The sequence below is a fragment of the Fundulus heteroclitus genome, chromosome 8 (assembly GCF_011125445.2).
Source record: "Fundulus heteroclitus isolate FHET01 chromosome 8, MU-UCD_Fhet_4.1, whole genome shotgun sequence".
Taxonomy (NCBI): Eukaryota; Metazoa; Chordata; class Actinopteri; order Cyprinodontiformes; family Fundulidae; genus Fundulus; species Fundulus heteroclitus.
Window position 1 is genome coordinate 15,761,436 of NC_046368.1, and position 15,389 is coordinate 15,776,824.

The 15,389-nt window shown below is 39.6% G+C and overlaps 2 protein-coding genes across 5 annotated transcripts in view; one reads left to right on the forward strand and one right to left on the reverse strand.

The window, feature by feature from the left end:
• wbp1 (WW domain binding protein 1) overlaps positions 1-2,985 on the reverse strand; it is a 7,363-nt gene extending 4,378 nt beyond the window's left edge. The window contains exons 1-3 of the mRNA XM_012869166.3: positions 2,763-2,985; positions 1,734-1,836; positions 554-721 (exon numbers count right to left, since the gene is read on the reverse strand). Of these exons, the coding sequence (XP_012724620.2) occupies positions 554-721; positions 1,734-1,836; positions 2,763-2,825 (334 nt within the window). The 5' untranslated portion in view covers positions 2,826-2,985. The remainder of the gene's footprint in view (positions 1-553; positions 722-1,733; positions 1,837-2,762) is intronic.
• Positions 1-10,475, forward strand: part of LOC105930800 (ADP-ribosylation factor-like protein 3) — a 25,043-nt gene extending 14,568 nt beyond the window's left edge. The window contains exons 1-7 of one of the 4 annotated variants that reach the window (XM_021319802.2): positions 2,384-2,545; positions 4,014-4,135; positions 6,493-6,636; positions 6,804-6,920; positions 7,545-7,595; positions 7,796-7,981; positions 10,127-10,475. In XM_021319802.2, coding sequence (XP_021175477.2) covers positions 4,070-4,135; positions 6,493-6,636; positions 6,804-6,920; positions 7,545-7,595; positions 7,796-7,981; positions 10,127-10,174 — 612 coding nt within the window. In that variant the 5' untranslated portion in view covers positions 2,384-2,545; positions 4,014-4,069 and the 3' untranslated portion in view covers positions 10,175-10,475. Of the gene's footprint in view, positions 1-2,383; positions 2,546-3,048; positions 3,099-4,013; positions 4,136-6,492; positions 6,637-6,803; positions 6,921-7,544; positions 7,596-7,795; positions 7,982-10,126 lie in introns of those variants that run through there. The other 3 variants (XM_021319803.2, XM_021319801.2, XM_036140175.1) reach the window with 3 other exon arrangements.
• The last annotated feature ends 4,914 nt before the right edge of the window (positions 10,476-15,389 follow it).

The following is a 15,389-nucleotide window of genomic DNA, read 5'->3' on the forward strand; positions in this document are numbered from 1 at the left end:
GTTTACTGTGTTCCCTTACAAGACTTGTTGCAGACATTAAACAGTACGTCTTCCTTCCATAAACATCTCTTCTCCAAAAAGGCCAAACTTGTTGCTCGACCAATAGTCAACCAACAGATTCTTCCACCTGAGGTGTAGATCTCTGCAGCTCCTCCAGAATTACTAAGAATTGCAACTGTGCCGTACCTTTCCCATTTTTGAATGGGGGATTGAACAGCGCTTAGTGAGATGTTTAAAGGGATATATTAACTATATAACTTAACAATGCATTAAACTACACAAAAACAGTATTTCTGACCTGTCTGATGTGTTCCTTTGTCTCCATCATACCGTTTGTTCACGCTATTTATGATTTCCTTTCAACAAAGACTGTCCTCTTCCATGGGCCAAGTTATCTAACAGAACTCTGAAGTTTTAACAGCAAAGCTGTATTTATAGCAAGATTGAACTACACACAAGTTAAAGCAATTGGTCGCACCAGATTTTACTTAGTGTTGCAAAAAAGAAAAGAAAAAAAGATTGAAAACAAACCCAAGTCCAAATGACTACTTACTTAAATTGAGTGGTGGAGGGGTAATGAAGGAGGTAGAAGCACCCTGATAGGCCATTAGGCTGATCTCACGTTGTCGTTGCTCCTGTTGCAGACGCATTTTAACTCTCCGGTGTCGATACGCACAGCAGCAACTGAGCATTATGATTAGCGTCCATACCAACCAGAACCCTGTGGGAGGGAACAGCCTCAGTTTGATCTTAGCCTCGTTACAGTGCACGGTTATCTGTGGCTTCTTTAACATTTAAAGGTATAGTGGAAGATTTTCAGGAATGTAGGTAAGAAACTCCCAAGTCCCTTTTTTCAAATAACTGCTCATGTGCAAGATCATCTTACCTGCTCTTCTGCTCCACAGGGGGATCGCGTGAAAAAAAACTTTCAAATACACTCTTCTTCTCGTAAACTTCTAAAACACTTTGCTTCTTGCGACTCTCAGGTATTTTCAAAGTATACGGTGAGAGGAGCGGCGCTACGATGAACGGCTAACACCAAAGCTAACTGGATACATAAACACTAGAAATGTGCATGTGCAGCAAGAGGAAACTAGCGAGGAGTGTGCACGCACTTTGGGCGATACGTATGTGCGTCACAATGACTGGCATGTGGGACAACCAGTAGATAAGGTGATCCCCTGGGAGTCGGAGCCGAAAGAAGATCGTGCACTACACCTTTAACTCAAGAGCTAAAACAAACAGTGAGGAGAAAACCTTGAGTCTTGCTGTAAGAAATTAAAAGGGACTGAAATCAATAAAAAAATGTGTATAATTTTGTCTTCAAAATAATAACAATATAGGGAACAAAGTCTGGACATTTTTAACTGTTTTTCTTTTGTCTACACTTATCCAGAGTTGGAAAATGGAATCTAATTAGTTTCTAATCTTTTCCAGACTGTGTGCAGGAGGAACCTTGGCAATTTCTGTGAATTACCACAATTACAAATACCTTGACCTTGAAAACACTAAAATCAAACTTTTTTTTTTAAGCTGGGGACGAACCTTGAGAGCATCTGACTGAACAACAATAACAAGTTCTATTATCTTGTTGCCAATATAGTACTACCTCCAGCAAGCAAGCAAAGGCAACCATTTTTTCCCTTTCGTTGTGAGTGTTTTTTTTTATTATTATTATTATTATTCATTTATTTTCAATAAGCTCACATGAAACACTAAACAATTGTACTTACACCATAGTTCGTAGTAGTAAGTGCAGCACTCTGTCTCGCCACAGCAGTACCCCATCTCACAGCGGTACTGCTCATTATTTACCCCCGAACAGAACTCCTTCCCCTTCAGCACACAGGAGAGGTAGACACAGAGGGAGACAGAGCAAATATTCATGTAAACAAATACAAGGCTAGCAAAGCTCGCCCTTTCTCATTGTCACTTCAATGTCACCTTCTATATGCGTTTGCACCTTTCTGGCAGCTATGCACTGAAGCAGACTAATGCAGTTTCCTGCTTCGAGTCCAAAAAAAAAAAAAAAAAATGCTTTTACTTTTCGCCAGCAGATAACTGAATAAAAGCAGCAGCTAAAACGACGCACTAAAATAATTGTGGTTGTTTGAGTGACAAGTTATTATTATCTGTAGCGTCTACTAGCTTCCAAATTAACACATTATAATAATAAAAAAAAACAACCCCGGGGCAAAAGTATGATTAATCTAGCTTTATTTTCGATATAGCGATTCTTTTTTTTAAATATATGCGACAACGCAATTCCACGACAAACTATAGTTGAACTATTGTCGAGATGTCGTCCAAAGTTTATCTTTGAAAGCGGCATCTCTGTTAGCAAAGAAGCGCAAACAATTTATTTGCAGTGGAAAGTTGTGTCAATAAGTTCGGGCTCGGGCTGCCAAGCTAACGTCAACGGCTATGAATAAATATGTCGATTCGCCGGTTACCCGTTAGCAAAGCGGGCTAACATTAATCTTAACGCCGTCGGCTCGAACCGTCAACATTTGGACGATAAAACGCCATTGCACGTGTGCTTGAGGTAGAAAATAAGCCCCGTCGTTAATATAACTCTTTAAATATAAAGGAAAACTTTTGCTAACTGACGTCACCCACGGTAAACAGAAGCGAACCGTGCCCAGTTTCCTTTGTGGAGGAGAGACAAAAAAGAATCTCAGGCCGGGCCTCCACCGAGCCCCGAAACAGCGGTCTGGAGTGGGAGCTTACGCCGAGAGGGTGAGCTCGAAACGCGGGCTTACCTGCACCAGACAGGTCCCGGTACAGAGAAGACCTACAATGGATCCCAGTGCTTTATGTGGCATCTCTCTGGGTTATCTGCCGTGAACACGACGGGAACCATATAGCAGTCGGTCGGATCGCAGCGGTGACAGCGGGGTGGCTCAAAAGCTACCGACTAACGGTGCAGTCTGTCACACTCAGACATGTTTTTGTTGTTTGACCGAGAAACACTCCCCAGTACGGATATGAATGTGGGACGGCCATCAAACTGTAGGGGGCGCTGTGTGGACGTGTTTGGGAAAAAAAACAAACGCAAAACAAGATTCTCCTGCGGAATATTACCCCTACACAAAAAGGTGTTATGCGTCTCAATTAAACTTTAAAAAGCTATAAATAGAAACATAATAGAACCGTTTTTATTCGTCCCCCACTGGGGGGAAATTCATATAGTACACGCAAATAGATTCGAAGTTGGGCAGCAAACCGGAAAAAAAAAAAAAAAAAAAACAAATCTATGGAGGTGAAGTAAACGGGACCTGTTTTGTTTGTATGTTGCTTTTATATTTTAACAAAAAAAGACTTGCATTTAAAAGAATACAATAACAAAAAACGTCACTGTAAAAATAAATAAATGAAATAAAAAAACATACAAAATAATAAGAAATTAAAACAGAAAAACGTCCAGTAGGCCTACCTAAATGTGATCACATACTGCACATAAAGTCATAATATTGCTTATTAATTTTATTTAAACATCAGTTCTTATAAATTATTTTTTTGTGTGTGTTAACAGACATCAGTAATTGTGTAAACAACTGCTTTCTGCTGAACTCACTTCAGTTTATTACTTATCCTTCCCAAAGCATCAGCATGGCATCACTGGAAGGAAAATGCGATCTTTAAGGCACAATATTCTAGTTTTGTGTGTAATTTAAGTGAGATATGAACCAATGCATTGTATCATGCACGGGACTAAGATGTTTTTAAATGCATCTCTTGGCAGTCTATCCCAGTGTTGCCTTTAGAATAATCCTGTATTGAAATTGTTTATTTTCTTGTTTCAGTCAAGCACAGTTAAAATGATTCGATGCAATCAGCTGGATCTAGAAAACTTTTTAACCAGTTTGTATTGTGTAATCAGTTGGTTTTGTGTATTGGAATGAGTTGGACTGATTTGATCAAAATTTGGACTGAACTTTTTTTCATAAATCTACATATAATATGAATCTGCCTGTGAAGTTCTTTCGATAAACCTCTTTCTTTTTGTTAAGGCAGACATCAGCGATTCCCTGGCAACAAAAGCTTGGCAGCTGCTCAGACGACACACATGGTGAGGAAGATGCTAATCCACTCGGGCCGAGCAACGACCACAGAGAGACCTGTGGACAACATGGTGAGTTATTTTGATTCTTATCAGCATAAACAGATATTTAAAACCTGTGATACCTAACTTATATTTCCAAGAACTGTAAACCGAATTAGTTCTATGGTATTTATTAGACTTATATATAAGTCTTGGTAAGGTTGATGAGACAGGTATTGATTCTGTTGGCTGTCATAAACACCAGTAGTTTAACTTCCTTTCTTAGTTCAAGAACCTAGTTTGGTAAATTGTATCATACACCGTTTCATATAAACTAACAAGATAACATGAATTTCATTAGGTAACTTTGACCCTATAAAACCAAAAACCAATTAACCAGATTAAATTCCCCTAAACACATACCACAGTCATGAACGTTATAAAAACACACAAACAACAACAAAATTAATCACTTTTTAAAAATGATTTTGAAATCCAGATTACAAATCATCTCTGCCGCAGCAAAATGCTCTGCTTCAATCAAAGCCTTGCATGCGGTCTTCTAGAGATGCCTAATCTTCTGCAGAGCGTCTTTGACCTGGTACATTTATAGACGACTTTAGAGGCTAACAGCTAAATCCTTTGCTCTCTACCTCCATGGTTCTCAGACGATGCTACATGTACTACTGGTGGTTGGGTTGCCTTTACAGTTAAAAAGAGAAATGTTGATGCAAATTGTTTTTAGGGTAAACATGAATGATTTAACTGTGATTTGGAATTGATAAATGCCAATATCTGAAAAGATTAGCTGTTTAAACGTAGTAATCATTACTTCAACAGGAATTTCTTAAAAGTGCACAGGAGAATATTTCGAGAACTCCTCGTACAGCCTGAAGCCGATGAAAGCACTATGTGCTCTAGTTACCTCTAAAATCAGAAATATATATTGGAAAGAGATCAAATCAATCTTAACCTAGCTAAACGTGCTTCCAGTTTTATGTTCTAAGTTATTAAGGTTGGTGACCAGACTGACTGGTATTAGCAATGCAAGCTATTACCAACAATTTCACTGTATGTCGTTCTTTCAAACACCACATCAAGATTTTCACTAAATAGAGTGGTTCAGACGAGTGTGGAAGATTTAGCAAATATAAATCTTCTGATGTAATAAATAAATGTAGGAGAATCATGTGGAGTGGTGGCATAGTGGGCACTTGCATCCTGGGAAAGGTGCAAGTTCGCCAGTTTGAATCCCACAGTTTGCAGCTCACAACCATTTTAGGCTGCTCCACGGGTGCAGCCTCAAAGGAAATGTTTAAAGGGGACATGTCATGTTTTTTAGTTCTTCCTTTTCACATTGAAGTCATTCAGTTGTGGTCTATATAAAGTGGAACTGGAATGCTTGGGTCTGAATTACTGTTTAGTTTACCCCCACGTTCCCCCCTTTGTATTCTTGTTCTGCGGTGTGTCTGAGAGAAACTAGTTTTGGTGCTGTCTCTTTAAATTTTAATGAGGCTCTTCACACTCCACCCCCCTCTAGGCTGCAGAGCATTCCACTTCATCCTGTTCAGCCATTTTTGGAGTATGTTGGGGGACGGTGTAGTGAACAACCGATAACTTATCCACTTGTAGCTTCGACATCCTTCGGCTTGGACTACAAAATAACTCTGAGAAATAAAAAATGACAGATTCATGAGACTGGTAAAATGGGACGTAGACAAGACACCTCATTACGTGCTGGAGCTCATCCTGTGCCGCCGCCATATATAATGGGTCTCCCTGGAAGTTCAGCAGTTCTGCAGCAAATAATGTAACGTAAATGTTATACAAAAAAAAAAAAAAAAACGTAATAGAAAAGAGAGAAAACTGAACGGCTTGAAACATATGACCCAAAGAGAATATAAAGATATCTACGCAGCTCTTGGACTGACTACTTTACATTTTTTTGCACTTTTAGAGACTCCACGTACACAGCAAAGCATATTTAAGGACTAAAAGAATGTACAAAAGTTGCAATGACAAATACAGATGATGATTATTAATATTATTAAAATGTTTTAACTGCAGGTATCTCTGTTTTTTTATGCAGGGCAGCCATATTGGATTTTGACGTTGGTTTTGGTTACTTTCCCAATAAACTGTTAATGCTTCCAAATGGAAATTTGGGCATTTCTAGTTCTGAATGAAACCACAACACATAATTAAATTGGATTCTTTGACCATTTATGTAGTACTAATGCACAATATGTATTTATTTATATATAACAAACATCTAGAACCACATCAAGAAGCTCTAGATGTTTTTAGCTGTTGACTGAGGGAGTTGGGTTTCTCCGGACCAGCTTCTGAGGTTATTCTATGTTTACAAGATACTGTTAAGTCATCTCATTAACTGCTTTTCCACTGAGGTTTAACCGTCTCTAATGTGGGGCGTGATCCTCCTGCAGGGCCTGCTGTCTATTCTTCGGAGACTAAAGCAGTCACCGGAGCAGGAGGTGCGCTTACTGCTGTTAGGGTTGGACAATGCTGGCAAGACCACACTGCTGAAACAGCTGGCCGCTGAAGATATCAGCCACATCACGCCCACACAAGTACAGTGATGTACACGCACATACAGAAACGCTCAGGGTTTGTCAAACTGTGCAAGTCCACCATATACGTCACTTTCCTAGTCAAACAGTCAAGTCATGCATCAGTTGACCTCACTGGAGAGAGGCTAAATTACCCATGAGGCCTAATCTACGTTCTATTTCAACAGGGCTTCAATATAAAGAGTGTGCAGTCTTCGGGGTTCAAATTAAACGTTTGGGACATTGGAGGGCAACGCAAGATCCGTCCGTACTGGAGGAATTATTTTGAGAACACAGACGTGCTGGTAGGTTCAGCACCATGAACACTTCCACCAACTGAAAACAGTAATTTGCAGTGCTGACTCGATGGTTACATACGCTAGTTGTGGTGATGAATGTCATTTTAATTTAGGAAATTTAATCATCCATTTGCCCAGTTACTTTGTAAGGCTTAAGTGATTAAAATACTGAATTTATTGTAGACTTTCTTTTGTCCATGCAGGGTCAAATAGCCACTAGCACTAATATTTATGTTTGTTTAATTGTCTCCTGCCAAGTTGCACCTTGACTTAGATTTTTTTTGTACCCGGCCATCAGCAAGGTTCTGGTATCAATACTTTTCTAATGTTATTCAAATATCTTATCCCAGTTCTTATAATTTTTGGTACAGTATGCATAGTTTAAACAGTTTCCTTAGGACTGAGGTAAGGGCTTTGGAAAGGCCATTCTGCAACCGTGTTGTTACTCTGCCTTATGTATGTTTTGATGAGGGTTTGTGATCATTATCTGGTTGGAACACCATGTTATGTCCAATTTTCAACACCCCAGCAGTTGATTTGGTGCGTAAAATTGCAAACTTCTCAGTAAGGATTTGCGATGGCAATCTGACATGCTGTTTTTTTTTCTTCATTTTTGCAACTGGATTGCAGATCTATGTGATCGACAGCTCAGATAGGAAAAGGTTCGAAGAGACAAGTTTGGTGAGAAATGTTTTACCCTTCTTACATAAAGTGCAATAGAAATAGATTTCCAGATTAGGTTGTCAAAAGAGACCATTCGGGAAGTATAAATACATAATGCTTTATTTGAGGAGTGGATTGGCAAAAACTTTATCTAGTTATATAGCATATGCTAAGATGATCGCCAGAGCATATCCGTTTACATTTTTTTTTGCCCTCAGGAGCTTGCCGAGTTGCTGGAGGAAGAAAAGCTCGCTGCCGTGCCGCTGCTTGTGTTTGCCAACAAGCAGGACCTGATGACCGCCTCTCCGGCGTCGGAGCTGGCGGAGAGTCTCCACCTGCACACCATCCGGGATCGCATGTGGCAGGTGCAGGCCTGCTCAGCCGTCACTGCAGAAGGAGTGCAGGTAAATACAGTGTGGCATGCAAGCACAGCAGCGTGTGTAAGCAGAGGTCCAAGCAGAGTGAGCTGACGAGTAGCAACAACTGTGTTTTGCGGTCGATTTTTGAACTCAGAATAGTGATATTTGCTGCTTTTGACGTCACAGGAATAAAAGGAAAAAAGGCGACTTCTGGTAATCATATACAATTAGTCAGAGTCTGCTTTCTATCTGCGGGTCTGGCCCATGTTTACTATTTACTGATACAATGTCACTGTTGTTAAATGGTTCTACCACAGTCGTGCCTACAACAGCAATTAAACATCATCATGATGTTTTCTGCTTCTAGAAAAACTCTGGAAGTGTCTCTCACCTTTGCCACGTTGGCTTCTACATACCTTTTGCCTTGCAAAAACTTTCACGCCCTTTGGACTTTTTCACAATTTCCCATCTTGCAACCAAACCTCTGCCATTGTGGAGCTCATGACTGGTCTAGATCTTGCACATTTTCAAAGTTTTTATCTTACCTGCATTTTCACCTGTTCTTCCTTTTGGTCTCAGATATGCTGAATCAGATTTTTTTTCTCAAGATCAGAAAATGACCACAGCTGCAAACTCCTTTTTCATCTGAACTTTCTGTGATACTCCTGATTGCATTCAAATGTAACCAGTAGAGGTTTTTTTTAATCTTCTTCTGAAACAAATGTACAAGTAGGATGTAGCTGAAGGTCTGCTTACATACACGTTTTGGTTAAATGTTGTGGTGGCTGAGTACTCTACTGACATGCCATTGCATCCAGTTTGTCTGGAGTTTGGTTATAGGTTAACTTGCTAATGAGTCAAAGGCAAAAAAAATTCTTTAAATATTTTTTCATCAGCAGGTACATTTTCGTGATTGCATGGTTTCTTACTGGTCTTGTCTGCCCTTGGTCCCGATAGGGTCTTGGGTCAGGTGGTCTGGACTAAAACTTTACAAGCTTTCAGGGTATTCTTTTAGGATTTTGTGTGAAACACACATTGATGCATAATTTTGAAGTTGAATAAAAAAATATGTTGTTTTATTCATTTTATTACAAATGAAAATATGGAGCCATGCATTTGTATTCATCTTCCTTTACTCTGATACTCCTAATTTAAAATCTCAGTTCAATCAATTGCTTCAAGTCGTCACTTAACTGGTTAAAGGTTTCCAACTGTGTGTAGTTTGAAATCAGAATGAATCCAGCTGGTCTATGAAGGCCTCAGAGGTCTGTTTAAGATCGTTGGTGAACAAAAACCATCATAAAGACCAGGAAAATACAGAACACTGCTCAGGAATCAAGATGGAGCGTTGCACAAACGCAAACCTTCCAAGATACGGAGAGGATAAATTAGACAAACAACCAGGAGGCACCTTTGGGGGAGCTGTAGAGAGCTACTGCTCAGGTGGGAGACTCTGTTTAATTAACAACTATTTATTTTGCACTCCACAAATTTGGTTTTAAATGGCCAGAAAAAAAAGATTGTTGGTGGAAAACAACAAGGGGTCTGACTTGCAGTTTTCTACAAGCCGGGACAAAAATTTGCAATGGTCAGATGAGACCAAAAGTGATTTTTTTTTTTGTTTTATATATTTCCTACACGCAAAATGCTATGTGTTGAGGAAAACTAATTGTACTTTGGACCAAAGCGGTGGCTGTGTCATGCTGTGGGGATGGTTTTCTTCAGCAGAGACAGGGAAGCAGGTTAGAACAGATGGATTTAGCAGATAGTGCTAAATACAAGGTAAATCAGAGAAGAAGAAAAACAGAAGCTCACCTTTCATTTGTCAGAAACCCAGACCTAAATCCAACTAAGAATCTGCAGCAACATCTGAAACTTGCTGTTCACAGTCTGACCATTCATCCAGTCTGACTAAACTTCCGAGAAATGCTGAGCTAAAAGGGACATATTCTAGAAGACTTTCAGTGCCACATTTCAGATGTAATTTCTAAAACAATGCAGACCCTTAATTTCCTCTTCACACAAGATAAATCACCTTGTGTTGGTTATATTAAGACCCAGGAAAAACGATTGTGATTTGTGGTTATAACATGAGAAACTGTGAAAAGGTTCAAGGGGTAGATTTTCTTTGGCAAGGTTCTGTATGGCATCATAATAATGATCTTTTCTTTTCTTATCTTTCTTGTACAGGACGGGATGACCTGGGTTTGCAGAAATATTAAGTTTCGGAAGAGATAACTGAGGAGTCGTGACCAACTTGAAGAAGCACTTTAAACTTGATCTATGCAGTCATTCTGAGGTCCTTATGATGAGATAGCAGATTTTTTTAAGTATCTCTTTTGCCAATATGTTTTTGATTAAATACAACTACTTTATCTGTAAACAAAGATGCCAATACACTACCCAGGTAGATTCAGTCACTGACCACAGTATTGTATGATGTATGTATGTAAGTGCAGTTATTTATAACATTGTTATGTCAATTTAAGTAAGAATGTATGTTTGAAGTTTACTGAATAAATTCACCCTTTGAGTTTTAGAGAGCCTCTTAAGGCTTGTGATACTAGCATCTGGACGCTAGAGGGCGATGTTGCACTAGTGCACATCCTAATTTCAAGCGATCACATCCTCTGTTGCCGTTCAGGGCATCAGTGGCATGGCATTTTTTTGTTTATTTTTTTGTCATGGTTGATCCATTTTTTCATTATCACAATGCTTTCCAAACTTCCAGTGTGGGACTTTTGCATTTATTAATAAACATAAAGTATATTTTTGCCATAGAAGCAGATAGTTGCACCCTGCAAGCATTTGACTATCTACAATCCAAACACAATTATTTTCAGGTTTTGCTGTTTCAAACTTGTCCCTTCTGTTTCACAGTTAACCTTCAGGTGTCCTGCAGAAAACCCAACATCTTAAACAGATTCGGAGTGAAAAAACTCCCTGCATTCGCGCGCACAAAGAGCTCGCTCCAACACCTTTTTCTCGCCTATGCAGTAAATTGCACAGAAGCACCTTGGCCATTGAATTACTCAAATTCTCACCTTGTTCTCCACGACTTACCACAAGGCAATAGCTCTCCCTGTCTCTTTCTCGCTTATGTCTTTTTGCAGCACATTTGCCACAAACCCAGCTAATCTGACCTGGATGAGTGCTCCGCTGTGGTCCTATAGGGGCATTTACATGCAAACCTTTTCCAGGACTAATAGCCCACCGATACAATTTGCATTTATATAGCCCGCTTCATACCAACATGATTTGGCACCTTTGCCCATGATAAAAATAACCCTCCTCCTTTGGCCTTGAGTTACTGCCCTGCTGCTGGTGCTGTGTGTGCATTGTGTGAGTCCCTCCTCATATGTAAGGTTGGCTGATTTTAATATGCTAGAGCCGCCCGGGCCTCTGATGTAGACTGGGACAAGTGCATAACCTCTCAGAATGGGCCTCATAATGATGCAGCCATCAATGCGGGCTTTGGTCCCGTGTTCTGTATGCACGTTTGCTGCTACTGCATATTGGATTTTCGTTGATCCAGCAGTCTGGGACACTTGGCCAGGGCAAAGACTCGCCAGGTAAATATTAATCCGTAGCAAGTCTTGCTTTACAGATTGAAAATGGAGAACGGCGTTGTTTTTGCAAAGTTGAAACGGAAACGTGGAAAGTATGGCGAAGTGCATCTTTACCTTTTATCCACCAACAGCATGTGAATTATATTGCAATGGCTGCAAAGGGGCCTTAAATCTCAAATGAATTAAACTTGATTTGCCAAACACAAAGTGGATTGGAGCAAGCGAACCTCATTACCTCTGGCTCCATCATCAGAGAGGCAATCAGGCCTGCAAAGGGCCATAAATCACGGGACTTTCCCAGCCACTCAGGCCAACGCACCAGCCTCCCACACAGGGGGAAACCAAGGGGCAGAGAGGCCAACAGACTCACAGGCCGGAGAACCTGGGAGGAGATCCTGTGACTTAATTAAACCACTTTACTTCTGAGAGAGACTGGGGTGGCTTTTTTTTTTTAAATAAGCATCAGATCACCAGGAAACAATCATTTAAGCAGAATATATATTTGATATTTTGTTAAGATCAGCTAAGTAAATTGAAATGATTGCTGAATGTGGAAAAAAAGGTAATTTGGAGTAGAGCAGTGGAGGCACTTGTGGAGGTTAGTTTTTTTGTCACAATGAAAGGTATCTGAAAAGTCTTAAATGATTGGGGATAAATGTTTAAATTGTAGCTGTAAAGGAAAGTCTCTGTGCTCATTCTCTCTTGATTCTTGATGGATGCTAAAGTTAACCCTTCCCGTTGAGTGTAAAGGTAACATGACTTTATTAGACATATTTAGGAGTCCACAGGAAACAAAAGTAACAACCTGAGCATGATGACTTCCATTCAGTTGATTGTGACCATTTATTTGACCTTTTTTTAGTCTATTGTGTATTCTTCTTAAATATGTATCTGTTAAACACCATCACAGAGGCAGATTTCAATCAACACCACACATTGAAAGAACACTCATGATGTGGAGAAGCAGAATATATTTCGCTCTCCTCGCCTGTCACCCCAGCACTGTCACTGCACAGGTGGTTGTTTAACGTTTTAAAATGAAATCATTTACAGCACATTTCAATTTCATTCTAACTTCACAGGAAAACATAGAAAAAGCACCCCAGAACCTGAAATCACAATATTTTTGAGCATCATAAATGTGATCAAGTTTAAAAAGTTAAAGAAGTGTCAGAAAGTAAGTCAGTTGTACTTTTAATGATTGCTGGTCATTTCACCCCATCACTGTTTAGCCCTTTTGAAGTTTTAATCTTTTGTGTACCAAATTTTTTTATCGTACCAACCATATTTCAGTTTGTACCTGACTTGAGGTGTTTTACACCAGCTTCGACAGCAAATGATTTAAAGTAGTTTCCTCGAACCTTGATGTGATTTTGTGACTTCAGGTAAATAATATATACTTTGTAGGAGATCATTTGGAGTTATGGTGTCTTAATCCTCCATAATTCACAAAACAAGCAGGCAAGCAAATTCTAATCAACAGACTAACGTGTAATATAACATCTTAAGAAAATACTGTATTTATGGACTAAAAGGCACTCTTAAAATCCTTAAATTTTTTAAAAAATTGATGGTGTGCCTTATAATCCGGTGCGCCTTATGGTTGTTTAAAAACTGCGATGGGGGGCAAACTGGCCCAGAGCTACAATACTCTGAAGTTCTTCAGATTTCAACATTTTTACAGGAAGAAAACAGAAATAAATAAATAATTAATTTGTAAATCATTGGTTTGATTTGTAAAGTTTTAGTTCTTTGACATGTTTGTAAATTGTTAGCTCTATAAATTTTTTTTTTTTTTGAGAAAACAGGAATTGCTGAAAGTTTAGTTCTTTTAATGCCACATTGTTAAATATCAACTGGTCTGTTTTCATTCCTTGTCAAACCTATGACAAGGAATGAAAACTACTTTATATTGCAGTCATTAGTCATAAAAGAAGAATTGTGTCCTGTTATATATATATATATATATATATATATATATATATATATATATATATATATATATATATATATATATATATATATATATATATATATATATATATATATATATATAATGATTTGTTTAGAGTGAACCCGTTATTCAGCCAGACTCGGAGCTGCGCTCAAAGAAAAAGGTTTAATAACAGACTTAGGGGAAAAACAAAAACACGATCTGGGGTTAACAGATACTGGACTCCAAAAACAGAAAACAGGTCGGGCAAAAACAGACAGGGCATCAAAAATATAACAGAGACTTGGAAAGCTCTTACCGGTCACTTCAACGTGAGGAATGAATTGAGACGTTCTCGCAGAGAGCAGAGAACTAAGGCAGGAATAAATAAGCGTGCAGACAGGTAAACAGGGAGGGGCTAATTAACGACAGGCAGGTGGAAACAATAATGAAACTGACAGGTTGATAGAACTAAGACCGAGGAAAAACTCTAAGTACAGAATAAGAACTAATACAAGGACCGGATTACTTAAGACACTACAGACTAAACCCTAAAACAAGACAGAACTACAAAGGAAATAAACCCAAAGGCATGAGAGAAGCAACATAATCAAAAACCAAAACAGAACATTACATATATATATATATATATATATATATATATATATATATATATATATATATATATATATATATATATACCATCACAGGATTAAATGACTATAGGCCTGTAGTCCTGATGGATGTGGTCATGACATTTTTTGGGCGACTGGTGTTGAACCATCTGAAGGACATCACAGCTTCCCTCACTGGGCCAGTGGGTAGGCATTCATGCAGTCAACTTGGGACTACACTCATCCTGCACATCTCAACCACCCAGGGATGTACACCAGGATCCTGTTTGTTGACTTCAACTGTGCCACACCATCAACCCAGACATCCTCTCAAAGAGCTCACAGGGCCTGGGTCCACTGGTCAGTGGGGACCAGCATTCTGACTGACTGGTAGCAGGAGGTGAGGCTTGGGAGCATCTTCTCCCACACGAGAGCCATCAGCACCGGCACCCCTCCGTGTGTGTGTGTGTTTTCTCCCCACTCCTCTCTTTACACAGATGACTGCACCTCAGCGGACCCGTCTGTGAAACTCCTGAAGTTTGCACCACGGCCACTGGTCTGATCCAGGACGGTGACAAGTCTGCCCACAGACAGGAGGTGGATCAGCTGGTCCACTGCTGCAGTCAGAACCACCTGGAACGTAACTAGCTCAAAACAATGGAGATGATTGTGGAGTTCAGGAGAACACCCCCCCACACTTCCTCCACTCACCATCCTCAACAACATTGTGTCTGCTGGCCAACACCTTCAGTTCCTAGAACCGTCCTTTTCTCAGACTGCAGATGATCCCCACACATAGACGCTGTTCAGAATATGGTCCAGCAGAGACTGTGCTTCCTGAACAACTCAACAAGTACAACCTTCCACAGGAGCTGCTGGTCATCTTTTACACAGCCGCCATTCACCCTCTCCTGTGTTCGTCCATCACTGTGTGGTTTGGCTCATCCATTAAACAGGACAGGTTCAGACTGCAAAGAACAATTGGGTCTGTAGCGAGAATCACGGGGCCTGACCTCCCCTCCATTCAGTAATTATACAGGTCCAGGATCAGGAAAAGGGGCAGATAACATCTTTGCAGACCCCGCACATCCTGGATACAGTCTGCTTCGATTGTTACCTTCAGGTCACTTCACAGGACACTGTTTACAAAAACCAGCAGCCAGAGAGACAATTCCCTCTGCCAGGCTGGCTTCCTGAAGAACACTTCACCATATATAAATATATCGATAGATAGATAGATAGATAGATAGATAGATAGATAGATAGATAGATAGATAGATAGATAGATAGATAGATAGATAGATAGATAGATAGATAGATAGATAGATAGATAGATA